The 27,844-nt window shown below is 40.0% G+C and overlaps 1 protein-coding gene and 1 long non-coding RNA gene across 2 annotated transcripts in view; one reads left to right on the forward strand and one right to left on the reverse strand.

The window, feature by feature from the left end:
• Positions 1-27,844, forward strand: part of LOC135251959 (pyruvate carboxylase, mitochondrial-like) — a 133,168-nt gene that overhangs the window by 10,209 nt on the left and 95,115 nt on the right. The window contains exons 2-9 of the mRNA XM_064329839.1: positions 2,390-2,534; positions 5,563-5,747; positions 7,605-7,770; positions 11,474-11,619; positions 12,356-12,473; positions 13,143-13,209; positions 20,425-20,429; positions 27,002-27,033. Of these exons, the coding sequence (XP_064185909.1) occupies positions 2,390-2,534; positions 5,563-5,747; positions 7,605-7,770; positions 11,474-11,619; positions 12,356-12,473; positions 13,143-13,209; positions 20,425-20,429; positions 27,002-27,033 (864 nt within the window). The remainder of the gene's footprint in view (positions 1-2,389; positions 2,535-5,562; positions 5,748-7,604; positions 7,771-11,473; positions 11,620-12,355; positions 12,474-13,142; positions 13,210-20,424; positions 20,430-27,001; positions 27,034-27,844) is intronic.
• On the reverse strand, positions 2,696-3,703 carry LOC135251565 (uncharacterized). The gene is made up of 2 exons (XR_010329157.1): positions 3,421-3,703; positions 2,696-3,107 (listed from the first exon to the last, which is right to left on the reverse strand). It is a non-coding gene; the product is annotated as an uncharacterized LOC135251565 (long non-coding RNA).

Genomic DNA, 27,844 nt, shown 5'->3' on the forward strand with positions numbered 1-27,844 from the left:
GAATGTGTTTCGGGTCAGGCGATATAAAGCCAACCACTCTTCCTGATTTCAGCACAAAAAAAAGAAGAAAAATAAATAAATAAAAAGTCTGTCTGTGGTGGAAATGGTTACAATGCAATTTCTGGATAACTGCCCCCACTGGTACACAAAAGAAGCCAATGTTGGAAGCATACTTTTTAAAAGATCAAGTTAGAGCCGTACAGAGTATAGAGTATAGCATTTAGATAAAAACTATAAACACAATGCAGTAATTTACTTATGGTGTCCTCATTAATATGATTGTTTGTGCAGCTTGCTACATTTTAAGCATCTGCATACTTAACTCACCTTTTATCTACCCTGTAAAAAGGTTATAATAAAAGTTAAAAGTCTCCAAAGTGAAAGTCAAAGAACATGTGGCAACTCATATCCTCAGATTCAGGTCCTCATGTGTTTGAACCCTAAAAGGTGTTCAAGTTTTTTTTTAAATTAAGTTTTTAAAAAGTATTACAGATTTTTCTTAGATTGATGGGCTCTGATTTAACCAGTTTCAAGTTATTTGTGCCACTCAAAAAAGATATAAATACAGGGGCTAGCTTGTAGTATTCAAGGGGCAATATAGGGGATTCACTAGAAAGCAGCACAAAAGACTTGTTTTACTTGTTTTGTTGTGCACACACACATTCACATAGCCATACCACTACTACACACACAAGGTGGCAGCAGACACCCACAACTATTACAAATTCCAGCCTGGCTGCTGTATTTTTTACAAATGCAGGGTGAGGATATGCTATTTCTGGGCTTTGTGATTAAGTAGGGCACTTGTTATCTGAACTGTCGATAGCTGATTGAACTGCACTGTGAGCAACTTCAACATCGGTAGTGGGTTCCAAATCTATTCATGCCCCTGATGAACAATGGCAAAAACAGAATTTAACAGAATGATAGATGTGTTATTTGATTCACTGTATTGCTGCAATGCCATTTTTTTGACTGAGCGTAAGCTTTTTCTTAGCAGAGAGAAGCAGGTTTTTTGTGGAAAAAAATCCAACTTTCCCTTGATTTGACAAGGAGCCTTTCCCATGGGACCAGATGATATCAAACAACTTCAAAGCAAAAGAGATTCACATTCTGTTTCAGGGATGGGAGGGAATTCAAAATCGATACAGATTTAACTTTTTCTGTACCAACTATGGGAATGGTGAGCCTATCCATAGAGCTTGCTTTTTGTTTAATCTGAAAACAAGCTGCATTGGGATGTGCTTTGGATAATGCTTATTGTTTCCTCTGTGGTTTTTTCCTTGCACATTTGCCATCAGATTTATACAGCTGGTGTAGAACAGGGGTGTGCAATCTTTTCCGAAGAGGGCTGGTGTCGGTGCAGGTTTTTGCTTTAGCCCAGCACTTCGGGACCTGATGAACTAGTCGTGGTCTTCAATCAAGACATTGATAAGTAGAATCAGGTGTCTTAGTGTTGGGCTAAAACAAAAACCTGCAACCACACCGACCCTTTTGGGATAAGATGGATTACAATGGCAGAATATAAGAAAATATAGAGAAGCCTCCTCAATATTGTCATATTCCAGTAGATATTTAGCCATGTTCAACATTGTGGTAAGCTTCTGTAGTGAACAACTGTAACAACAACCCCCCCCCCCCCATTTGTATATGCTCATCAGGCTTTTATTGGACAAGATTTTGTGGTGACGAAAGCTCCACATGACAGTTTATTATCAATACCGATCGGCATAACATCATGAAATTAGTTTGGAAAAATGGGTACAAGTTGACCAAAAAAAAACTGACATTATCCTTTAAGCTCCATTTTTCATAGCCATCAATAATGATTTGGATCTCAGTGACCCACTAAAAACAAGGACAAGCTCCTGTGCAAAGCTTGAACTGGACTTTTCATGAGATACAGTATGTTATGAGATAAGCTATGATATGACATCATTTCTTAACCTGACCTCGTTTTGTATACCTCTATCTCTTCTTATAGCTACTTTCATAGTACAGTTGGAGATGCAGTACGGCTGGATTCTGCCATCATAGGAATCTGCAATGATGTTCTGCAATAAGTACTGAATGCAAACACTTCGGTCTACTGGGTTGTTTTTGGCCACAGCCATCCCTGGGCAACATTCAAGTTATAAAAAATTTTGGCCGGCAAGATCCTAGAGCCTGCTTTGGTTAACAGCACATATGTATGGGGTCAATTCTCTGGCTCCTATTTGTCCTCTTTGTTCTTTTTTCTTTTTATCCTTTCTCACATTTTCATTCTATTTCTTTGTTAGCATGATGTTATGCTGCGGCATTAAAAACAGGTGTTAACATAATGCATAATGTGAATGTCTGTTAGTGTGCTTATATCTTAATAATCTCCGTCCTTCCCCCCCCCCCCCAGATGATGATGCTGCTACGCCTGAGTGTGGTGCGTGGGGGGCGGGGGCTACTGGAGCTCCAGAGGCTGGGCCATCTGCACCGCTCTGCCCACGCAGCCCCCAACTTGGAGTACAACCCCATAAGGAAGGTCTTGGTGGCCAACAGAGGTATGACTTCCCCCCCTATACCCATCAACAACCCCCAAACCCCCAAACTTGGAGTACGTCCCCATTAAGATGGTCTCGGTGACCAACAGAGGTATCTCAACCCACCCCCCCCTGTCTACTTTAAAATGACATCACCACCAAATGTACTTTCTACAATAATGCATTTTACCAAGATTTTAATCCAGGGTACCTTCTAGGTGCTTTCAATGGGGTTCACAGGGATCGGAGCTCATGCTTACAAGAAGAGTTCTTCCATGGTGGCTTGCTGTCCAAGACTGGCACAGGTGGAACAGTGTGAGGATTTTGACGGTGCAACTTTAAATAGTCTGGGACTGTTCCTGCAGTGTACCTTACTACCTTAAAAATGAACAATCATCTTTAAGGGAAATCCAGGAAAAAGCAAAAAAAAAAAAAAAAAAAAAAATGACAGCACATATTTGGAAATGTTTCTCTAAACTGCTCAGGAACCAGAAATTAGTAGATTGGAGGTCATAGCTTCCTTCTCAGAGAAAGGATTACAAACAGATTGCTTGACTGTTCTTTGTGTTTCCAGCACTTCCCAGGGTAAAGGCCCTGTAGGAATAAAATTAAAGAATGCTCAATTTGATTTTTTTTTTTAAGTCTCTCTGATGTTTTTACTGTTGTAATGCTGTTTAGCTGATCAAAGGATGAAATATGCATGCGTAAAATTGTCTGAACAAATGAAGACAGGCAACATTATTTATAACCTTGCAACTTGAATTTGTTTTAAAAGTATCTGTTTCATTGAGGCAGTTGCATCAATGAATTAGTTTGCTGATGATCGCAAGTAAATTACTGTTGCTGCAGCTAGAATCAAACAATAGCTTGTTATTTACCCTATATCCATCAAATACTGATAACTTACACGTGCACAAAAATATTTATCTGTATGTTGCCCTTTAATGTCTCTACAATTGCTGAAAAGCTTCCCATTTGGTTTACCGGAGTCTTTCTTGCCACTGACAGGCTTTTTATTTTTAAAAAACTGCAGTGCTCTCCTCTGCTGTCAAGACTGCTGTCACCTCCAGGATTTGCTATTTATAGAGGTGGTTGTTAGCGAGTGATTGCTGAAACCTCACAAATGTGAGTGCATAATTTGCAAACACTTTCTCTGGCCTCCAGACAAAATTGTCCCTTTTCTGTTTGTAGCTGGCTAGTATGCGGTGGGATTACTGTGCGCATTATTCCTATTAGTTAAAAATTATGTTTCTTAGAAATTATGTTTTTATAAGAATATTTATAAACATTGTAAGACTTGATATTTATGATGTACTCTAATCATAATGGCTATATTTCGCTTCAATGACCAGGCATTTTGAAGTTACTATTCTTGTTTGGCAACGGTATCTAATGGACTCATTGTGCAACAATTGCTATTTGGAAAATATTTATAAATGAGTATATTAAATACTAATTCTTATACTGAGTAACATCATACATCTTAATAATCATGTTTTCCTTATAAGGACGTTTACCAATATCATGTATCCAACATTTCATTGTAACCAAGAACTATTCTATTGGGCTCAGGTTAAACAGCAATACACACTCAATTACAATTTTCCACTGTCACTTTAAGTGTTCCTTCCTTATGCACAGGTGTATCCATTCAGTGTTAACGACGGCAGCCCTCCAGCCTATTAAAGTATTACTGTTGTGATCGCTTTGTCTTTACGATGTGGTAAGGAGTTTATATCCGTAACGCGTTAGCGTCCTTTGGTAGACTAAATTTTTTAAAAGGGAGTTGTCGGGGCCTTCGTTTTTCTGCATACAGTGGGATTATGGTTAGTACAAATTTTACGCGAACTGCCTGCTTTAACGATATCCAGTAACATTGTAGCTGGGATCATAGCAATCCCTACAACTAAATGCCGCTCTCCGGCACATTTTTCTATCAAGCGAAGTGGGGATTAGCAGTGTGCACTTCAATTGCAATGCGGCTACATGCTGATTCAGCACGACATGATGCAGGATGCGTTCAGATTACAGATTACAGTATAAAAGGCAACACAACTGTCTACTTAGTTCAAACCACTACAGTGTTTTCTTAATAATCTGCATGGTATCTGCAAGGCATTTTAGGCATCTAATGTATTACAGGCTAGTTCAGTAAGTCAAAATGAGGTTCTCCTGGCTAATGTCAGTAATATCCAACACGTGTCATTATTTATATGGATTACTTTAGTGACTACCAGTACTAATACATATGGCTTTTCATTTTAATGAATTGAGATTACACACAATTACACACATACCACAAAGCAATATAATAATTCCAATTGCTCAAATAATTGATTGTTACTTTGCACACTTTTGTGACAGTTTGACAACATTACCATGCTATCAACATGGAAGACACAATCGGCGAACTAGTACCATTGTTGTTAATATTGCTAGCAAGCACAACATAATTCAACTAAAGCCATGGACTTGCCAATAAATAAATGTTATTATTGAACATTTTAATAGCTAGAAATGAAAATGTTGACCTTTCTTTTGTGGTATGTATAAAAATGCATTAGTTGCGGTGTCCCTGGCTTCAAACTCACACTTGTGTGGTAGCTGGCAGTCAAGTCAGGTTAAATCTGGCTGCCTTCTACACTGAGCACCATAATTATGGTCGCCTGAAATGGTGGTGGGGGGCAGCTATGCATAAAAAGTGCTGTAATTCCTACATGTAAATGTATAAAAATACACTTTAATAAAAGCTTGAGCGTCTGCACTTTGACCACATGTGAATTGTTTGATTACAAATCTAAAATTGTGGGGTGCGGAACATTACGGAGCTCACTGTTTATAACCGTTCCACTGCAAGCTTTTGACACTAGCGACAGGAGTCACTAGCGAACATAAAAAGGAGTGGACAATCCTCTCACAATGGGGGAGGAACCTAGAGGGAAAAGTCACATGGGAGGGGCTGCAAGTAAGTGTGTTGCCTCCCTGGGTGATGATCGTGTGTTGCCTCCCTGGGTGATGATCCTGTGTTGTCGTTGTCTCTCCCGCGCAGGTGAGATTGCCATCCGGGTGTTCCGGGCCTGCACAGAGCTGGGGATCCGCACGGTGGCTGTGTACTCCGAGCAGGACACGGGGCAGATGCACAGGCAGAAGGCCGATGAGGCCTACCTCATTGGCAAGGGCCTGCCGCCTGTGGCTGCCTACCTTCACATACCTGATATCATCAGAGTTGCTAAGGTAAAATTACTACTGCCCTGGCCTCCGCACTAGTGCACTGCTGATAATGGTGCTGCTGCAGTGTGTGCACTTCTCTCCTGTAGCCGTCTGTGTACCCGTATTTGTACTGAACTCAACAGAATTGGGCAGGTTAATACATTTATGCTGGGGTTTATTGCAATTGACCTTACAAGTGAAGTCAATTTTATACACCTTGTCTGAATTGTTAATTTTTAAATGGTGTTTGGCCACAATGTGCCCAATACTGTAGCTGTTGCTGGTTACTGATTTTTGTTTTTAATTTTTACTGTCGATAACATATTCATCTGTCTGGGAGCATTGCCATTAGGATGACAAGTTCAAAGATAGTCTGTAATCAAGAGCCACACTGAAGCAGTGTAATTATATCAATTTATAATAAGCTAATACATTCCAAGTAACCTATCATCCTGCCATCCTTGTATTTCACTACTGCAGAAAATCTAATTTATATTTATGATAAATCAAATGACAACCATACTGTCAAAAATGAAACGTGTATTATCTACAGTTTTACAGGAGTAGATTATATTGTACTTTGCGTAAGCCAATAATGGCAAAAGAAACGCATTTCAATGACTATAATTACTTTTTATTCATTTTTCAGGTTCATACAGTACAATTAAATATTTTAACCAAGAGTTTATAGAGCTCTTTCCTTTTCAGATAAAACACTTATTGGAGAAACTGGTACGGTCATCTATTATGGACATACTGTAGCTCTGATGTATGAAATTAGATTTACACTAAGGGACATTGGCAGTTTGAATTACAGTAAGACAGTATGTCTGTCTGAAGTGATCAAATGCACTTTCTGAGCTGTGCATTTCAATATATGAAATAATTCTAAATGGAACATCCTGTAATAAATCTGACCTGTAATTGGATATCTTTGTTAGTAATAATTTCCTATTTTAGACATGACAAGGCAAAATGTTTTCTTGTTTTTTAAACCTACTTTAAAATCTCTAAAATGTCTGCATGTTTGTGCTTTCTTTATAAATCATAAACCAGTCCAAATTATATTTGGCATCAGTATTTAACTTGCGAAATCTCTGTGCCATTGCTCCATGATAGCTATAATTTATAACAGGTCCACATATCCGTTTAACCATGCTCTGATCTGTGATATTTATCTCAGCCATTTTTTTTTTGTTGTTGGTCTAACTTCTACCTCTACTTTTACCTTCATATTTCTATTTTTGGCTGGACTGCAACAGTGGGGCCAACCCTACAAACGCGAATGTCTATGACTAAGTCACTGAGTGATGAAGTTACACCATTGGTCGGCCGAGTTATGAAGTTACACCATTGGTCGCCGGTCCAGCCATATGCTAGGTTTTGACCTGGTCTTGTTATCATAGCAACAAGCCTCTGTTTGTCATATTAAATATGCACTGCTGTCAGTCACTTTTATATTTAGACATGTACACATTTTCTAAAATTTTATGTAATAATTTCAAGCCCACAAGTATGTGACCCTTAAAATCAGCAAAATTGTCAAAAACACATCTAGTTCAATCCCCTTGTGAGTCTGAGGTACAAACCATTAGTTTTTTTCTTCTCCCAGATCAAAAGTATGCCCTTTAACCTGATGGACTGTGCAGCTGTGATCCCGGTTTCTTCCTTATTCTTTTTCAATGCTCGTGCCGATGCCTGCTTGCTGCTCCCCCTGTCCTTTTACACCGGCTCTCTGCATAATGAGGCCTTATCTGCACAACAAATTGGCCATATTGACGGAATGATGGATCACCGGCTGACGGCATATTTGTCTTCTCGCCACCGGTGCGCCATACCGATACACTATTTGACCCCGACTTCCCACGCCCCTTCCGCTAGGCCAACAACGTCGATGCCATCCATCCCGGATACGGCTTCCTGTCGGAGCGCTCGGACTTCGCACAGGCGTGCGCCGACGCGGGGGTGCGGTTCATCGGGCCGACCCCCGAGGTGGTGCGCAAGATGGGGGACAAAGTTGAGGCTCGCGCCATCGCCATCCGAGCCGGTATGTACGCAGCGCACCGACCGGCTCGTCCTCCTGAGTCCTGACACGGAGTACGAACAACAGAATTGCATGAAGTAGCGTAGAACAGATTTATTTTCTCTCCACAGAAATGAATGCGTTCAAATCTGTTGAGCATTGTGTAGTCCATGAGCTCTTCTGGGTTGTTAGCGATTAATCACTGCACTGAGTCCCACTGCTAAGTGTTGCTGATAATTTATTACCAATCAAAACTATAATTACCCAGAGGCATAAAAGGGTTTTTTGGGGTTTCATGTGCTAATTTGAACAATTGGGTAAATGTAAGCACTATGGTACAAAACCAGGTTCGGACTTCTCAACGTCAGATCATTGAGCAATGAAGCTTTTATTGTTAATGACTATATGATCTCTGAAGATCTAGACTTTTTAAAAACTCTTACTGAATTTTGGCTAAAAACTGATGAACACAGCTCATTGAAATCTGTCATCCACATTTTAAATATATGAGCAAATCTAGAACTCTTGGTCATGGAGGGGGTCTGACCATTTTTCACAGGAATAACCTGAAGTGCTGCCCTGGCTCCTTTGATGATTTCATCTCCTTTGAATTACTTGCATTCAGTTTTCATGGTTTTTTGCCAATTTTTTGTGCGGTAGTGTACAGACTGCCCAAACAGTTCTTGCACAATTCTAAGTATGTATGTCAGATGGGGTTCTGACAAAAGATTATTGGTGATTTCAGCATTTATGTTGATGATACTTCTAATGCACTTGTGTCTGAATTTGTAAATGTGACAGAACATTATTGTGGTCACATCCTTAGTCTTGTTTTGTCTCTTGGCTTGAACCTGAACAATGTAATCACAAAGGATATATGTGTTTCTGTTTATATGTGTAATCTGTGATATTCATCTTTCTGTTCCAGTCAATCATCGAAGCTCTGTTTGCTCTCGCCTCATTAACTTCGAACTGCTGAACGTTTTACGGCTGTTTTTGCGGCTTCACATGCTGGGTTGCCCCAGCCTCATTTGACTGATGATTTAGTGGATGATTTTAATGATCTTTGCCTGTCTACCCTGGATGCAGTCGCACCATTCAAAACCAAGACTAAATCTTACTCTTATACGCTCCTTAAAAAGGGATTGTGGAAAGCCTCCAAGTTCATTACAGCCTTTTGAAGGATCGTATACTTAAAATTAATACTTCGGTTAAGGGTGCGAGGGCAAAGTACTTCTCCAATTTGATGTCTGGAAATAGCCACAACTCAAGAGTCCTTTTCAATACCATCGATAGCGTTGTTAATCCATCATCAAAATGGAATCTTCTTTTGAGTTATGTGAAATGTTTATGTCTTTCTTTGTCAATATCAGAGGTCAGATTTCTTCCCCTCCAAACAATATAAATGTTATTCACCAGGTGATAACTGAATTCTGTTGTTTTGAGTTTTATCACCCGAGGATTTCCTGGATATAGTAGCACACTTAAAACCATCCACATGGCCTAGGGACATTGTCCCTGCTAGACTCCTTGGAGGAGGTTATTGAAACTGTTTACCCTGACATTCTCTCAATTATTAACAGCTCTCTGATGACAGGCTCTGTTCCTACTTGCCGTAAATATGCCATTGTTCAGCCTCTTTTGAAGAAACCTAATCTAGGTTCCACTGTCCTAAACAATTATAGGCCAATCTCAAAATGAGGATTTCTTTCAAAGGTACTTTAAAAGGTGGTTTTGATGCAGTTATTTTATGAATTGTAATAATCTATTTGGAAAATTTCTATCTGGTTTTTGTGCAGTTCATAGCACTGAAACAGTTATTTTTAAAGTAACTAATAATCTCTTTTTAAATGCAGATAATGGTGCTTGCTCAGTACTGGTATTGCTAGATCTCAGTGCCTTTGATATGTTTGATAATTCTATTTTAATCAACCGCCTTAGAGACTGGATGTGTATTAAGTATACTGCCCTGAAGTGGTTTGGTTCTTATCTCACCGGAAGACAGTTCTTGGTCCCCATTGGTGAGTTTGTAGCCTCGCCAGCCCCCATTACATGTGGTGTGCCTCAGGGGTCTGTTCTGAGGCCAGTTTAGTTTTCTATTTATATGCTCCCGCTTGGCCATATCATTTCTGAACATAGCATATCTTTTCATTTTTTATGCTGATGACACAGCTTTACCTCTCTGTCAAGCTGAATTAAATGGCTAGATTAGCTACTCTTCATGATTGCGTATTTGACATCAGTTGCGGGATGGCCCAAAATGATCTGTAGCTAAACAGAGATAAGACTGAGGTTTTAATTATTGCTCCCAACACTGAGTCTGAACTTACATCCCATAACTTGAACACTCTCAGATTGAATGTGAATCCTTGGAACCTCAAGGTTATTTTTGATTTTAATCTAAATTTCGAGTCTCGTATTAAGAAGGTAGTGGAATCTTGCTTCCCTCAGCTCAGGAACGTAGCTAAGATTAGACCATGTTTATCTCTTTCCGATACTGAGAAAATGATTCCTGCTTTTATCTCATCTCAGTTAGATTACTGAAACTGTGCCAGTTTATGTAATCATGCCCTGTCTAGGCTCTAGCTCGTCCAAAATTCAGCAGCTAGAGTTTTGCTTAAGAGTACTAAAAGGACACATAACACCACAATCCTTTCCAAACTCTGCTAGCTTCTTGTCTTTTTTTAGAATTGTTTTAAAAATTTGATTAATGACGTTTAAAGCTTTGCATGGCCCTAGCACCTACCCCTATTTCTGATCTTCTAGTGCTATAGTTCTGGGAGATTGCTCTGGTCCTCATAGAGTGATCTCCTTACTGTTCTCTGGACTAAAAACTGAAGTTGACAGCACCTTCTCTGTGAGGGCTCCCAAGCTCTGGAATTCAATCGCTGTTAACATTAGAAAGGCAGAGACACTTGAAAGTTTGAAGTCACTTTTAAAAATGCCTTTTTTTTAAGATTGGCCTTTGGGTGAATGATGTTTCAGTTTTTTGTTGTTATTTTTATTTTATTGTGTTTTTCAATATTCTCTTATCCTTTTCAATACTGTCTCTGTTGGTCTAATTTTACCTTATTACTTTTGTTTATTTTATCCTATTTTTTCCCTATTGGTTAGGAAAACGCTTTGAGCCCCATATTCTGATAAGCGCTATATAAATAAAATTATTATTATTATTATTTAAAGAGTATTCTTATTACAATTGAGAAAATTTTCATACCCCAATTACACAATGGAATAATGCTGCAAAATAAATGACAAAAGAGGGATTCCTTTGTGAAGGGAAAATGTTTACTGAATTTCTACATGGTGTTGAATGTATACCCTAAGGGAGTTGCGAAATAGTATTCAATACTTGAATCGTAGCAAGAACAATGTACTACAGAGTAATCTTGTTCACTCTTGAGAAACTTTTTAAATTGCTCCAGGTGACAGACATCTGACAACACATCATATCTGAACCTTCAACACCATGACAAAATGTCATAACAGAAAATGCGAAAAAACACAGCTATAGCATTTAGCTCGCGTAGTCTGCTGCATACCATCTGTTGTGCGGGGGTGGCGGGGTGACAGACTTATTTTAAAATGTCCAGTCAGACCTGTGAATGAAAAGCACTCACAGATATCGTCTTTGATGCTGAATGATTTTTTTATCAGTTTGCCTTGGCTCTGTGAGGCATCGCACATACAGTACAGCGCCTGTGTTCTTCTGTCCCTCTGCGCACAGGAGTGCCTGTGGTCCCAGGGACTGACGGCCCCATCTCCTCCCTGAAGGAGGCCCAGCAGTTCGCCCAAACCTACGGCTTCCCCATCATCTTCAAGGCCGCCTACGGGGGCGGCGGCAGGGGCATGAGGGTTGTGCGGGAGTATGAGGTGAGGGGCCGATGGGACAAGGGACAGGATGTGAGGTAGCATGATGTCATTGTGTGGGGTGAGGCCAGCATGTGAGGTGAAAGAGGACAATGGCAAAATTAGAAATATCCTCTGAATTATTACATTTTGAGGATGATATCATTTTAAATACATTGTGCATTCATTAATCGGGCAGGGCAGTATACAACTATCTAACAGGGACCGGATTCTCTGCCCGGTCACCAATTATAGTCAAATATTTTCATGACATTCATAAGATAATTAGTCCGCTTGCCTAAGGCAGGGCCAGCTAATATACTCTCTGATCGTTGTTATTGCGGGGGCATAACTCCCACAGTTTTGTACTGTCTCCTAGTCCTTTCAATTGTAAGCTTTCAAAAGCCTTTTTTCTAGTTTCTCTTTATGGGCATATTACCATGCATATTAGTATGCATCCCATAGGTCTGCAAATATAATGAGGATGAAAAATATTTTCTGTATTGGGAACAATGAAAGAGGTGGTTTAATAGAATACATTTTCTTTGTTGGTAAATTCAATTTTGTACATGGGTGCTACTTGAAAAATATTTTGCTCTCAGTATGATTTTGTTGATGCCGTATTTCAGTTATGAAGTTTATTGCTTAAGTGATTTCTGTCAGGGCAAGAGATAGAGAGGGAATGATTGCTAAATTGATAGCTTGCGTGCATGGTCTCACTGATTGGTTGATTGATTGGTTGGTCTTGTTTTATATGCAGGAACTTGAGGAAAATTATCAGCGTGCATACTCTGAGGCTTTGACTGCTTTCGGGAATGGCGCTCTCTTTGTGGAGAAGTTCATAGAGAAGCCCAGACACATTGAAGTGCAGATTCTGGGTGAGTTTGTGAGGGTGATGACACACTCTGACCGTCCGCCCTCTACGAGGATGTGTTGATATCCAACACACTTTTTGTGTTACTATTCTTGTGTTACCTTCGACACATTTTGTGTCAAAGTTACTACTTTGTGTTGCGAATGAGCAATGAATGTGTTACAAGGGGAGACTTTTTTTTAACGCCGACTATGCTAAAAATAACACAATGTGTTGCTTTAACTATACATGGAGGTGTGCTGCAAAATGACACGTTACGTGTTGTTTCTAACACGTCTTGTTTTGAGTGTCACCGAATGCGATGCTAAATATAGATCTGTCATTAATCATCTGGATGTTATCTAACATGTTGGGTACAATGAACACTATCGGTCTGTATTAGTCATTCAGTGCCACAAATGCTTTTGTTATCAATGCTCTTTTTTTGGGTAGCACTGCTGTTAAAGTTTTGTAAAAGGCTGGGTGAAACATTTCAGACATTTCGGCACCAAGCACGTGGCGTGAATTCAGTTCTCTTCTTTTTTCCATGTTCCCCTTCTCTCCCTTTCCCATACTGCCTCCTTTATTCTGATCTTGCTCTTTCTCTTCTGACGTTCCTGCTCTTCGTCCCTCCCCTTCCTTCCCCTCAGGCTCTTATCCACCGTCTTACCTCTCTGTTATTTCTCTATTTCAGGCGATAAGTATGGGAATGTGATTCATCTGTATGAGAGGGACTGCTCCATCCAGAGGAGACATCAGAGGTATGGTTGCTCAGCCGTTCAGTCGACCCGCATCAGAGCAGGCTGACCTCGATTCAGGAAGCTCTAAGAGGTAAAAGACTGAATGCTCTTTCATCACATATTTCACTAACACACACTCTGACTCACGCACAACAGTACAAACACACACTAATACTCTTACATCACACATACGCACACACACACACACTCACTCTCACACACACACATACACTCGCACACAAGCATAAACAGACACACGCACACACACACTCTCTCACACACACACACACACATGCAGGAGCACACAGTCACTCTGTCTTTTTTGTCCCGTGTGTTAATAGTACTTCTGATAAACTGTACGTTTGTATGCGGGTCTTTTATATAAAAGAACTCTCATAATTAATGCTTCTTGACTTGAAAGTTGACATTCAGACTGCCAGGAGTTAATGTTGCTAGATAGAGAGAAACAAAAAGACTTCTGTCTGCAGCCGCTTCCTCTTCACAAGTGCACTTTCTCAATGCTGTAATATCTCAATGAAACAAGCAGGATGGCTGGCCCTTAGAAAGTGAGACAGGCAAATGCAGTCGGATTTTAATGTCTGTCAGGACTGAACTGCTATGCTTTGATTTACGTCTTTTCTGAAACACCCAGAAACAGTACACATTTTCACTTGGGCATTGAAGTGTATGCCTGCTTTTGGAATGCAGAAAATGTCTCCAATTAGTATATTTATTTTGCGTGACAGGGAGTGGAAAAAACACTGTTTTTATAAATTATCTGGAATTGTGATCTTGTTTTGCAAGCACCTATTTTTGTTCATAGCTTGTCAACTATTTTGTGCTTAATTTGAATGCTCTTGTTTTTTTATCTTGACTCTGGGACCAATTTATTACAAGCATTACTAGTCAGTGTGAAAATGTGCATTTGCATTCACAGGTTTGCATGGTATTACTAATTAAGTATTAAAAATGATGTCAATGAAGACATCATTTTAAATAACGCTGTAAACATTATTAAAAGGTTATTTTTGAGTGTGACCAGGTTCTGAAGAGGCTCTCTTGCCATGTCTTGGTGATATGCCATTGGTACAATCCCCCAAAAGTTAAAGAGAGTGGTACGGCAAGTCCCAAGAAGCCTTCGTATACAGCAGTAATGCGTGCATTTAGAACTGAAATGCAAATAGTACGGTTGTTCTGACTGCTCACCATTTTTCATCCCTTGTAATTTAAACGGCTGCTTCTTCAGATGAATTAATCATATACAGATCCTGGGTTTTTCGTTATGGCTCTTTAGAGGCTACACACAATATGCACAGTCATTGTATTTGATTCTCCTCCATTCTGTTCTCTTCTGTACTCTTGACTTCTCTTCTTTCATCTCTTGAATGTTTCTCCTGACACATAGTTTACACCTGGTTTTCAACAGCTGACACGACACATAGTCATGTCTCAGGTAGCTGTTGTGTGTTTGAATAAATCTCATTATGAGACCTGCTGAGATATTTTGCTGACATGTTTTGTGTTATTTCTGTAAGAACATTGACAATTATATGAGCTCAAATGCACAGCAATTGACATCAGTTAGTGCAGGCAGACAGTATTTTGACCTCTAAAGTGGTTTTGCTGGTACCCCCCTCCTCAACCCCATTTGTCCAGAATACCTGAGAGCCTCTGTCTTTTTTGGTTGTGCAATTATTTGTTGCCTTGTTGTTGCCATACATCCTTTCCCTGAAGTAGTTTTTTGTGTATAAAATGTTTCTGGAGTTGGCCAATGCTTGTGATGTTTAACCTGACATAATTTGACTATGAACTTGAAATGAATGGTACCTACAGTTACTGGTAAATCCGATATCTATCCTGAAATTAAATGAAGTCAGTGGATATTGGAGTTGGTGTCAGTTCCATTTACAATTTGGGATATGAATTGAAATTCAATTTGTAATTAATTTCAATTCGTTAATTGAATTTCAGTTAATTTTGTGAATTAGCTGGAATTGACCTCAACCCTGAGGAATATTATGCATCAGTCTATACAGAGAATATTTGACTTTTTTCAGTTGATAGATGTGGAACATTGATTTCCCTTTAATACAGGGCACAGTAACTTTAAGATGGTCAGATTGGCTCTTTACATCTCCTGAGAGTCAGTAAGCCCTTGAAAACTTCCTGCCCTCTGTAGAAACGCATCAACATCAGGGGTTTTTAAGTGCTTTCATCGCAGGGCCCAGCAACAACCACACTTTGGACTGCCATGTGCCCAGATGTACCATGGATCACCCCTTTTTCCTGAAGAGAAAAGGATTAGTCAATTTTCCCTCAATTAAGCACAACCTTTTTTTCAGTGACAACCTCTTTAGTATTCAGTCTCCATAATCTCCCACCACTCACTGATGTTTCAGTATGAAATTATGCTTTTAAGTACTGAATAACTGTGTTTAAGTCCCTTTTAATTTTTTTAAATAGTGGACAAGCGCTTCCGTTTGAGCTGCTAATAGTAGATATTATATCCCTACTTTAGGTATATAATACCATTGTCATCTGAACGACGTTGGATAATTTGACTGTATTACCTGAGATATTACTATGAAGGTTTTTGGTGACAAATATAGTGTCAGTCCAATGTTTTGGTTGCTGTGGATTTGATTAAAAATGTAGCAGGTTTTGAAAGGGTTTGTGCGGCAGGATTTGTGGCTGCAGTTCTAGCACAGCCCTCTGGTTAAGGCGTTATTTTTTACAGGCCAATTCTGGAAGCCAAGCGACTTTAATTTGGATGTTATGTTTGCAAAATAGCCTCTATCATCCTTCTTTTGTAAATCATGGTTGCAGCTGATGTCATGGTAGGGTATTTCTAAATTTGTTTAGGAGTTCCTGAAAAGAGTTAGGTTACCAATTTTCTGCTTTTGTTGCCTGTAGCCATAGTTTCAGATTCTTGTTTTTTATGATGATGGTGATTTATTAGCATTATCCCTTATTCTTCTTCTTCTTGCTGTTGTCATCCGTTTGTTTTATATATCTAGGATTTTTTTGGTTTATTGTTTGAGCCTGTGCGTTAAAATGAGTATGATAGCAAAAAGAAGTATTACCTCCTTTCTTGAGTGTTCATTTGAGCATTTGGTGTGTACAGTATTCTTCAATTAAGTAGAGTGAGACTTGACATTTTAATAATCGCTTTGCATTCATTTGATTGAGTTCTCAGTACAGGTCAGTTGCTAAGGGGGAGGAAGAACAATGCAATCAGGGTTGGGCAAGCGTGCCTATTAATTAAATATCACCTGTTCATTTTGTCAAGTGTCACTTTAAGCTGGGAGAACATGTGGAATCGCCTGTGTTGACAAAGAATGAGAGGCAGAAAGGATAGACTGAGTGAAAAAGAAGATACAGAGTCTATATGACAAAGCAGGGTTGCAGACATGAAAGATGAAATCAGTACATTTATGCAATTTAGTTTGGTCCCACTTTTAATGGAGTGGCCCTTAAACATCTTTTAGTCTTCTGTAACTACAGTGTACCTGAAGTAGACTGTAGATACATATTGCGTCAGTGCACGTGCAGTTGTTAAAACTGTATTTCAACATTAAATGTTGAACTTTAAAGGTCAGAAGTTTGTATGATGATTGTGGAATAACAGAAGAATGATTCAGCTCGCTATTAACGCAAGATTGTTACAGTGTGGTGACTGACCTGCTGTAGAAAGCAACACTTTTTACAGAATTATACTGTAACTGCATACAGGCTTAACAGTAAGCATTGTGTTCTTATACAGTAGATATACTGTACCTCCTGTCACATTTACAGTGTAATTACACAGGTACACAAGTCACTTGGAACCACCCCTTTTGTGAACATACACCTTGTTATAGTTTATAAAGTCTGAAGATTAAAACAGTGGATCTTACGATAATCAGATCACTGTACAAATCCACCTGCGTGTTGTAATCTCTGCAGTCAAACACCAGATGTCACCTTTTGCTTCAGTACTATTCACTTTGTAAATACATTCATATTTAGCCAATTTTAGAACTGTTTTTGATAAAGCTAACCTTAATAATTAATGAAGCTGTCCCTCTCTTATTTTCTGTATATTTAATTAGAATTGTGATGGTGACTGAAAGATACATAATGAGCACTATAATGTGCCTATAATGTGCTGGACTGTGCCATTGCTCTGCCAGCCTATGTTTTTGGCAGTCGCCCTGTGTAGGGGTTAGCTGACAGAGTCTATGGCCCACACTACCAAAACATTAGAGTGTTGTAGAATATCTATTTACTACACATTTATATGGAAAAATTGTCACATTTGATAATATAATATTCTTTCCAAACTATACTGCGATACAGTACAATTTAAGCATAATGGCCCATGCTACTTTGATTCATATTGTGAGAGCTTAGAATTAAAGGGTTTCATTTGACCCTGTACAGGGTTTCATTTTGAGAAAAATGAGTTGATAATCTGGGAATTGTCTTTATTGTGTTCTTACTATACAGTAAATGAAACCATTTAAAAGATGTTAGACATATTTTTAAAATGTTAAAAATGATTAGCACCAAGTATGCTAATGCACAAATCACAGCAGAACAAAGAAATCATTATAAGCCAGGCGTGAGCACATAATGTTTGTTTTGAATTAAGCAAATTAGCCAAAATGGCATTTGTTGGGAGCTAGCTGTGATTGGATTGCAACAACAGAAATGTAATTTACATTTATGAAAAAAACCAATGAAATTAAATACCAACACGTGAAATTCAGAAAAGCTAAAACTGTGGGTTTTTCCCAATGTCTCGTCATACACCAGTGCATGTGCTACAGATCAATAATTGAATGTACATATTATGATAATTAGTTTTAGTTCAGCTGAATTCTACATCGGGTCAGGTAATTAAATAATGCGCTGTTGAATCGTGTAGTTTGTGTGGTAAAAAGTAATCATGCTGGCACATGACCTGTTGTCTCCCAGCTGACAGCACAGCCAAATGACTATACTGCCAAGGTTATAAGGTCCTTGTAAATGCGCAATGTTGCCTTATTAACCTCAGTCTTAGCAGCCTCACACCGCAGTGCTGTATGTAATACCTCAGTGATAATGATCAATATCCCAGGCCAGGCCTCTGTAGTAGTGTAGCCTCTTAATGATATACTCTGAGGATGTGGTTTATGTTGGTTGTTATAAATAAATATAGTGCTAATCAGCATAGCACACACTTTATGCTGTGAAAACTATTCATGGCCCAAAGCTTCTTGCTCATCCCCCCTTCGAATCGGCTGATGGTCAGGTCCTCATACAGTAAAAGATGAAAAGCATATCTTACAGAGATGGGCTGGATACTTTGAAGCCCTTCTCAATCGCCCTTCCCCAATCGACCCTTTGACTGTGAAAGAATTGCCGGATCTCCCACCAACCTTCTTAAAAATCCAAGTCCCTGTAAAGCAAAAAGACCCCTGGTCTTGATGCCATCTCTGCTGAAAATACTCAAACAGGATGGCCTCTTCTGTACTAGGAGACTACACCAGTTTATCATTGATGTGTGGAAATTTGAAACTGTACCCCAATAATGGAGGGATACAGCATCACCATTTTAAGACAAGGGGGATAAGTCCAGCTGTGGCAAAAGGCAGGGCAAATCACTCCTAGCTGCAGGTGGCAAGGTGCTTGTGAAGCTACACAGATTGGTGCAGAGCGTCACTGAACACCTGCTGCCAGATTCATAATGTGGTTTTCGGAAAAACAGGAGCACTGTGGACATGATATTCACTGAACAGCAACTTCCGGGAACAATACCAAGACCTGTTTATAACCTTTGTGGACTCTCTAAAGCATTTGACACGGTTAACAGAGAATTCCTCTGGGAAGTCCTGCTCAAGTTTGGCTTCCCAGCAAAGTTTTCTGAACAGTCTGTGCCAGTTCCACAAGGGAACAATTGCCTGTGTGATCATATCATTGAAGGACAAGTGTCCAGACCCTTTAGAGTGCACATTGGCGTAAGGCATGGGTTCATACTTGCACCAGTGCTTTTCAGTATCTTCCTTATGTGTTCCTCTGCTACTCCACAAGGGTATAGAAGATAACAGTGAGGTCACGGTAGATTTCAGTCTGGATGGAAGCTTTTTTAACATCAAGAGACTTCAAGCTGCAACAGAACTACTGTCAGAGCATATGCTTGATCTGCTGCATGTTGATGACTGTGCACTTGCGGCAAACACCAGAGGCCCTGCAGTCTACTCTTGCAGCTGCTTTTCAGTCCTAGAACAGGATCGGATTTTCAGTAAATGCCGCTAAGACCAATAAAGTTTGCCATTGGCGGTCTAGCCCTCAATAAGTGGCGGCCATCTTTATCATTGATGAGCCACTCTGAATACTCTCATGATTCAGATACCTTGGAGGTATGCTTTCTGAGGACTGCAACAATGATCATTGACATAAATTAAATGAAATAAAATAACTGGTTCACGCAAGCTTCTGTCTCTTGACAAACTGCGGAAGAAGTTCTTTTTTAAAATGAAGACCCACACCTTCACCTGTCAGGCAGTCTGTATCACGGCACTCCTGTGTAGCTGGAAAACATGGACCATCTGCAGCTGCCGCAACAAATAGCTTGAGGTATTCCACATAGGATACCTTCAGTGCATCCTGGGGATCACCAGGCTAACCCTGTCCCTTAGACTACCATTCTTGCAAAAACCAACTGAAGTATGGAGGACACAGTCTGCCAGGTAAAATCACACTGGATTGGCCGTGTCAGCGGGTTGCCGAAGGGATGTCTGTCTCCAAAGGGCCTGCATGGCTGGCTACACCTGGACCAGTGCTCTGCAGGGGGAGCAGAAAAGACGCTAAAAAGACCAGCTTAAATCATCACTTAAGAAGGGCAGCATAAAACATGCAAGCCCAGAGGACTCTGTGGCTTTTGTTTGCTGTGAAATCGCTCCATGTGATGACAGCTCTGTTAGGCAGGAGTGCTGAAGCTTAAAGAAGCTCAGAGTGCTCAGATGCCCTACTGTATCTGCCATAGACAAGGTATTTCATGAATTGGACTATTTAGCAATGACAGAACTCACCGACAAGTGGAAGTCATCATGGGACAAGAAAGAACAAAAATCAAAGTGAATAATTGAATCTCGTTAGTGACATCGCTTTATAAGTGCTTCGTGACAAAATCTAATAAAAAAAAAAAAAAAAAGGAAAATATGATTCATCGCCAGGTTCAGCGTGACCGTCTTTTCTCTTGTTTTGGTTCAGGTTTCGTACTGTAGGGAGTGAAAAAGAGTTTCCAGTTGAGCATGAGGATTTTAATCCAATTGGCAGGTGGCTTTTTAGCAGTGTTCAAGAATACACCGACATGCAATATCTGAGAAATATGGTGAACGCCACTTAAATGACTAAATGGCAATAAAATGACCGGAAAATCAAAATATATTTGAGGGTAAGCACATTGGTCATAACAGGGACAGCTGTGCCACGATACGCGGTTTGTTCATGCTTAATCATGTGACAAATGTGGGATGAATGATGGAAGTGAAAAGGTATTATTATATTTACAAGGCTGTCATATTGGGCCTGACCTGCATCCTCAGACAAAAAAAAAGAAAAGCATTTTACTTGCAGCACGTATGTGAGTAAAGTACTTCAGCAGGCTCACAGGGCTTAACTTAATGAGATTAATTACATCACATGAGCTCCTCTCGTATGTACTGTGTTATCATGCTATTTGGTTTTTAATTATAAATAGACTGATTTATAAAAGGACACCGTGACTCGTCTTCGATTTAAACATGCACTGGGATTCGGTCTATTCAAAATGGCAATGAATTCAGCAAAAGATACATAAAAATACATTGTTAATGCAGGAGCTAGGAACATAATCAGCCATTGCACAGAGCTGTAAATGAACGTGCAGTGTTTTGTTGCTTGATTCTGTAGTATATTGTGCATTGAACAGTGTTGCTTTAAAATTGAAATATGGTATGACTAAGAATGACCCAAAAATAAACATACATTCATATTTGTCATTGCATTACTAACATGACACCCCCACAACCGCCCCCACCTCCCACAGCACAATCAGGGTAGGCATACATGCACAGTAACAGTCTGCAAAATTACGAAAATGATGATTTTAATGGCAATATGTATTTGAATCAATACAATTTCTTGAACTATGGAACAGCATGGCAACATACTGTGTTTAAGCTGTGTTGAACGGTTCAATTAAAATGGTATACAGAAGCAGTACATAGTGTGCATACATATTATATATTAAATATTATGTTGATATTTAATATATAGTATAGCAGTTACTCAAAGTGGTGTATACAACCTGGATTGTTGCGAAAGTAAAATATCACAGATATATTTTACATTATATATATATATATATAGTCTGTATTCATTAAAATTGGAGGATTTGTATTTGCAGTATACAGTCATTCCTATTCTGGAAAGTGATTGTATGCTACAGATGGTATAGTATTCTTTCCCAAAACTCAGCAAACTAACAGCTGATGTGATTAGCACATAAAGGTCTATTTGCAATTTTAGCTGGAATTCCACGCTCAGAGTGATCAGTTAGCCCAGCGATGACAGTGTTTTATGCCAGTTTAGTAGAACACAGATGTCTCGCCATTATTCTGAGGACTGTAAATCTGAGGAATATTGTCTGCCAGTCATATTGAATGGGGCTAAAGAGCCAAGCAAAACTGACGTGATCTTTTCATTTCTAATTAGCACTGTTAAAATGTTTTGGAACCTTTAGAAGGTGGTGGCTGTTTACTGCATATCACCTGATTTTATGCATTTTAAATGTTGTAGCTATTCCAGGAGAACCGAAATGCAATCCCACTGACCATAAAGTCTAGTGCACTTAAATATTATTTCAGCTTTTTTTTCTTAGTGTGCATGTATTCACTTAGACAAGGTAGCCCATAATATCATCTCTGCCATAGTGTTCTCTGTTGTTCTCAGGTGCTAACTTGCTGTAAGTCACAGTCCATTAACAACAGGTCTCTGTGCAATACAGATACTTAATCATTGTACATTCAATTAGGAGGAGAACCTTCTACACTGTCCGACCTATCGGGAGATGATTAGCTCCATATTTTTTGGTCGGTTCAAGGAGGTGGTATGGCTAAGAGAAGTCTGAAATTTCTTCTTTTTTTCTTTTCTTTTTTTTTTTTTTTTTACAAGCTAGAATACTAACAAAAAATGATGCTTTGCCATCACATAACTGATATATAGATTGGTATCCTCTCTACTGGCTGTGGCATATTGATTTCTCTTCAGTTGAAGGCAACACTCCTGGCATCCTACACTGAAAGGTAGAGCTCAAGACTGATTAGAATCTTTTGATCATTCCCTCCTCTTACTAATGAAAGTGCTTCCCTTGCTTTTCCAGCTTTGACCCTGTGTCCCCATAAGGCGTGCGTCTGGAAATATGATATGATTGCAATGTCATTAATACACTCACCGCAGGTTGAAAGGCTTTGGCTGGAAAATGTTCCAATCCAATGCACTCCAAATCCATTACTTGGTGGAATGAACACATAGTTCTTTAAAATAATTAGAAGTCTGTGACATTGTCTGAGACTTGGTATTGCCACTGACACCGTCAGCATGTTTTGAGTAAATTCACAAATTGGATTCACATTTACATTAAGTGACCCTCATACCTGTGTAATTAAGTGGCTGTGTAAATTTGCTGGATCTACAGTGGCTGATATAGTTTACAATACCTACTGTGTATGAACACATTGTTACATTGGATATTGTGTAACTGTGAAGCTGTTTTTTTGGCAAGTGTTGTAGTGCTGTTTTCTACGTATATTAGAACATTCACAACTGGAACTGCTGTCTCGATACTTCATTTTCCATCTTCTCCATAATCATGATTTGAACTTCAAAAATGCGATGTTCAACTTCATAAAAAAAGTAGGACAGAACAATAATTAATACATCACCATGTCACCAGAGATATCTCCCTGTGCTGCTTTCCAGAAGTCAATAAGTTAGTTTTGCACAACGGACGCGTGCTGTCAAAGCAGCACCGAAAATCAGTACAGCAGAAACGCCGCAGTAAAATGACACCAGATGAAGGCACTGCACTGGCAGAGAGGAATGAGCGCACAATATCAGCGCAAGACTCTCGGTGATAACATTATAGGAGAATGGTGTGGGCGACTGGATCGGAGAGCAGCACAACAGCATGTGCAGCATTGACAGCGGAGAAACAGGAGCAGCGCAGCGATGCATTACGCGCAGACCGAGCAAGTACTGCAGGCCTAAATAAGAGCATTACCGTGGGGCAGCGAGCACTTAAGAACAACACGGCAATACAGCAGCAGCGCATATCAGCAGAAATGCCGCAGTAGTAAAATTGTACAAACACCGAAAATACGGGCAGTAGTAAAATTTCACGGGAGCTGGTTTACATAAAAGCAGGAGGATAATTCTTGCTTTTAGGCTTAGTTTAACGGAAGTCGTACAAGGTGGGTGACTTCTGAGAGTCTGAAAGGCGATTCCGAGGCCATTGGTCTCCCTTGGTGCAAGAGAGAGGAAAATGATGGTGCACGGGTGTTTGCTGGGTAAGGGGGATGTGCGGTTTGTGAAAATGGGCAGGATTAAACGGCCAACCAGAGCATAACCACAGCATTATGCAGTACTGTATGGATGTTTATTTGCAGCCATTGCAGTTTCTGTTGATTGGAGTATGCTTACAGGGAAACTGGCTCATTCATAGGAGTCTGAGTGTACCCAGCCAAATATTTGACTTCTAGTCATCACTCACCCTCTTAGATAGCTAACATTTTGGGCCAAGGGCAGGTGGAGTCACCCAGGTAATGTTGCATTGAAGAATGGATTCGGGTCTGTGACAGGCAACTTTTTTCCCTTTCTTGTAAGGAGAGTAGATAAGGGTCATGATGGGGCGTGTACTGTTGGGATCTGCTGTGACACAACATGTCATTCGATCTTAGGTCAGTTTTGTTTGTAATAGCTAGTCTAAAGAAAATCGATTGATCCATCCTGGAAAAGCAATTGGTCTCAGATAACTCAAATGTTTTATCCTGTAGACTTGTGGAAATCATAAAAGTGCACCTGTACATTTCTCATGTGAATCCAAACTTCATTACATGTGTGATTTGCTGTAGCTAATTACCTAAATACATGATCATATCCTGAAATCATTTTTTTCTCAGTCTACACTCAAACCAGCAGGTATGTTTATACTTTTAGTTCTGAATTCATGGTAAAAGACAATTTTCTGTCATTTAAATAATATGTTCACACTCAGAAGTGCTCAGTATTAAAGACATATTAGTAAGCATCATTGAAGGCTTAGTATTTTGCAGCCAGTACTAATAATCTATGGTCAAAACACTGTTTTTAAATTAAACCGATTTGTTATTTGTTGTCCCACTACTATTTAATGAAGGAAATGTATAAAGTGTTGCGACACAACCTAATCTTTTAAATACTAGATTTTGACAGGCTGATATTTGCTGTCAGCCTATGGGCATGTCGTATGTAACACCTGTCAGATTGCGTGGTCTTCTGAGCTAGTCTTTTTAAATGTGCTAACGAACATGGTGCACACTTACTGTTCAGATAAAGGCTTGCTAGCCCGAAACCTTAACTGTGCTGTATGTCAGCTTTATTTTTTGGAGCACTATACCAAGTGCACGAGTGTCACTTTGCTCAAGTTTTGACATCTTACAGTTATCCACCATCTGGGCTTCAGGTTCATTGAGCTGGAGGACTACTGTACTTACACCACTCGCGAAGCGGTTACTGTGCGATGAGGCAAGAAGCACGTCCTTCCTCTCCGGGTTACAGTATGGCCACACTGTCAGCGCTGATGCAGTCAGGATTCAGTAACTTACTGTGATGCTAGTTTCCACATAGCGCTTCAGCTGGACGTCCAGGGCCATCCAGGGCCCCATCAAACCCTCAGTCTTTACAGTTTCCGTCTTTTAACAGGAATCCCGGAAGCCTCATCATGTGATGTCTGGCCTCGGGTCAGTCCTGAGTTTGCTGACCCTGTCAATCCACCGGAATTTATATCCTGAGTGTGATGATTAGCTTGGAGGACATGGGGCTCGGAGACAGAGAGGGTAGGGAGAGGTTAGCTCTGGAGTTAGTGGAATGGGGTGCAGTTTCTCTATGGTAGATGCTGACCTCATTTACGACTTTTTTCCCATTTCTCTTATCACTGCTTCAGTGTGGATTTTGTGCCCTCCACTTCTCACTTCTTTTTTTGTTCCTTCAGTTGATTCTTTTTTTTACACCCCTTCAATAACTTTCTGTTCTGTTTTTTTTTTCATTTTCATCTTGCCCTTCCTTCTCGCTCCTCGCTCCTGTCTGACTTTTCTCTCCACGCCCATCCTTTTGGAGTGAACGACCCCCCCCTGAATGTCCGCATATTTAATTATCTGTGTCACGCCCACGTATTGACCAGCTGATGATTGATTGGGCTCCACCGGCAGGGGGTGCCAGATATGAATAGGATGTTGATGAGAGGGTGTCTTTCACGGGGCACAAGTGCAAGAATCCAGTGTGTAACGATGGGAGAGGCACATGAATTTTAAACAGATTATTAAACAGAGAGGGGGGGGGGGGGTGAGAGAGATAGAGGGAGAGATGCAAGAGGAGATGAAGAGAGATAAAAAAATGAGAGAGGCAAGAGGAGACAGAGAGAGAGAAAAGAGAGAGAGATCTTCGATAACCCTCTGGCTGAAGGAAACCCCACACCACCAGGGACGTCTCTGTTACTGAGAGAGAAAAACATAGAGGAAAGGAGGAAGAAAAACAAAGCGAGAAGGGAAAGGAGGAAAAATGATTTACATAAATATAAATCTGTGGAGGGTAGAGGCTCTCATAGTCACACAGGACACTGTATACGTGCTGTAGGAAGAATCTTTTGCTAGAATGAACTGAATCCGGCGTGAACAGAGAAAAATAGCTTACCTTATATTTATACAAGACCTGCATTCCTCCCAACCTGCACCGTACCCCTTGAAATGAGTGCACAGCAGAGAGCTACGCTTGGACAGCCCAACCTCGCCCACCTCTGTTCGAGTTTCCAGGCTCATTGCTTTAGCTGCGTGTGGTGCTTTCCACCACCGCACGTCTTCTGTTTGGGATCACAAATGCTTCAAGGGCACCTGAGTTTGCTGCAGTGTTAGCCTGTGCTTTGCTTTCTCATCAACACTGAATCAATGAACAGGCTGTGTCTAATTGCAGCTTGAAGTCCATTACTGAAAAATGCCGTTGGAGGACAGTGTATGGTCGTTGTAGTCAGTCACTTGCACACTATGTTACAGCAGAGAGCTGCCAGCTTTGCAACCCTTTCCTGATTCATTCTTTTACTGGTAGGACATTCCTGTAGAGTCGGTGGACGATACCTATGAATGATCTGGCTTTGCCCATGACACAGCAAATCTGAACACTGTTAGCTTTCATATTAAGCATTCCATGCTGAATAGCATTATTCAATATTACCATCGGCCTCCACAAGGTAGGTAAGTACATGCTTTGTACTTTACATTTTCCCAAAAGCATCCCTTGGGTAGGAATTAAAAAAACAAAAAAGAACAAAAAGGTGCTTCTTTCATAAGTGATTCTTCTTTTTTTCCCTTTGTATTTTTGTGCTTTTTTACTCTTAGTGTTATTCTCAAAAACAGATTGCCTCTGTTCTGTTTTGCTGTCATCCTTTCTTGCTCCCTTTATTTTTGCCTCTTTTGATCTGCATTACTTTCTGTCTCCCTCCCTCCCTCCCCCCTCCTCCCTCATAAAGCACTAAACACACTTCAAAAATAAATGGAAGGAAAAGACAGAAATAAAATGGGAGCGAACAAGGTTAGTGTTCTCCGCAATCAGCACTTTCTCTCTTCAATTTTCTGTCCCCTTCCACTAATCTGCTCTCACCCGTCCCTTGTTAACGCCTTCAGCTCATTGTATCTCTCGCTCGCTCCCTTTCTGTCTCCCTTTCATATTTCTGCCAACCACAGTTTTGTGGGCCTCTGATAAGTTGCAGAAGCAGTTGCTGACAGAGGAAGAGAGGGAAGGGAGGTCAGGGAGGGACAGTGGGGGGGGCATTGTGAAAGAGAAATAGGTTAACGTTCGAATTTGTTCTTAGTTTCAGTCTATGTCTCTTTGTCACTCACTCTCTCTCTCTCTCTCTCTGGCACACATGCGCACATGTTTACTCATACATTGTATGCATAAGCGTACACAATCTGAAGAAACACCTCACATTTACTCATCCAGCCCGTTTTTAAAAAATGCGTTTATTTTCTTGTTGTTCAGTTGTGGACCCGTCGTGTGTGTGTGTGTGTGTGTGTGTGTGTCTGTTTTGTGTGCGCTTGTCCTGAGCCCCTGCTCTAAATTCCAGTTAATCTGATATACTTCTTCTTGCCAGAATGAGTGCTTAACTGGTTTTTTGCAAATACTGTCACATTGAGAAATCAAACATCTTTTTGTTAGCTTGGCAAAATGTATTATTTATATTGCAACAACATAAACACAAAAACTGTGTCTGACTGCTACCCTTTATGCTAACCACACATATATACAACAAATACCTGATTAAATCCAAACATATAATCATATCTACAGTCTACAGATTTTCACCATCTATTTTTTTCTGCTTTCCCTTTTTGAATGATCC

The sequence above is a fragment of the Anguilla rostrata genome, chromosome 3 (assembly GCF_018555375.3).
Source record: "Anguilla rostrata isolate EN2019 chromosome 3, ASM1855537v3, whole genome shotgun sequence".
In the NCBI taxonomy this organism is placed as follows: Eukaryota; Metazoa; Chordata; class Actinopteri; order Anguilliformes; family Anguillidae; genus Anguilla; species Anguilla rostrata.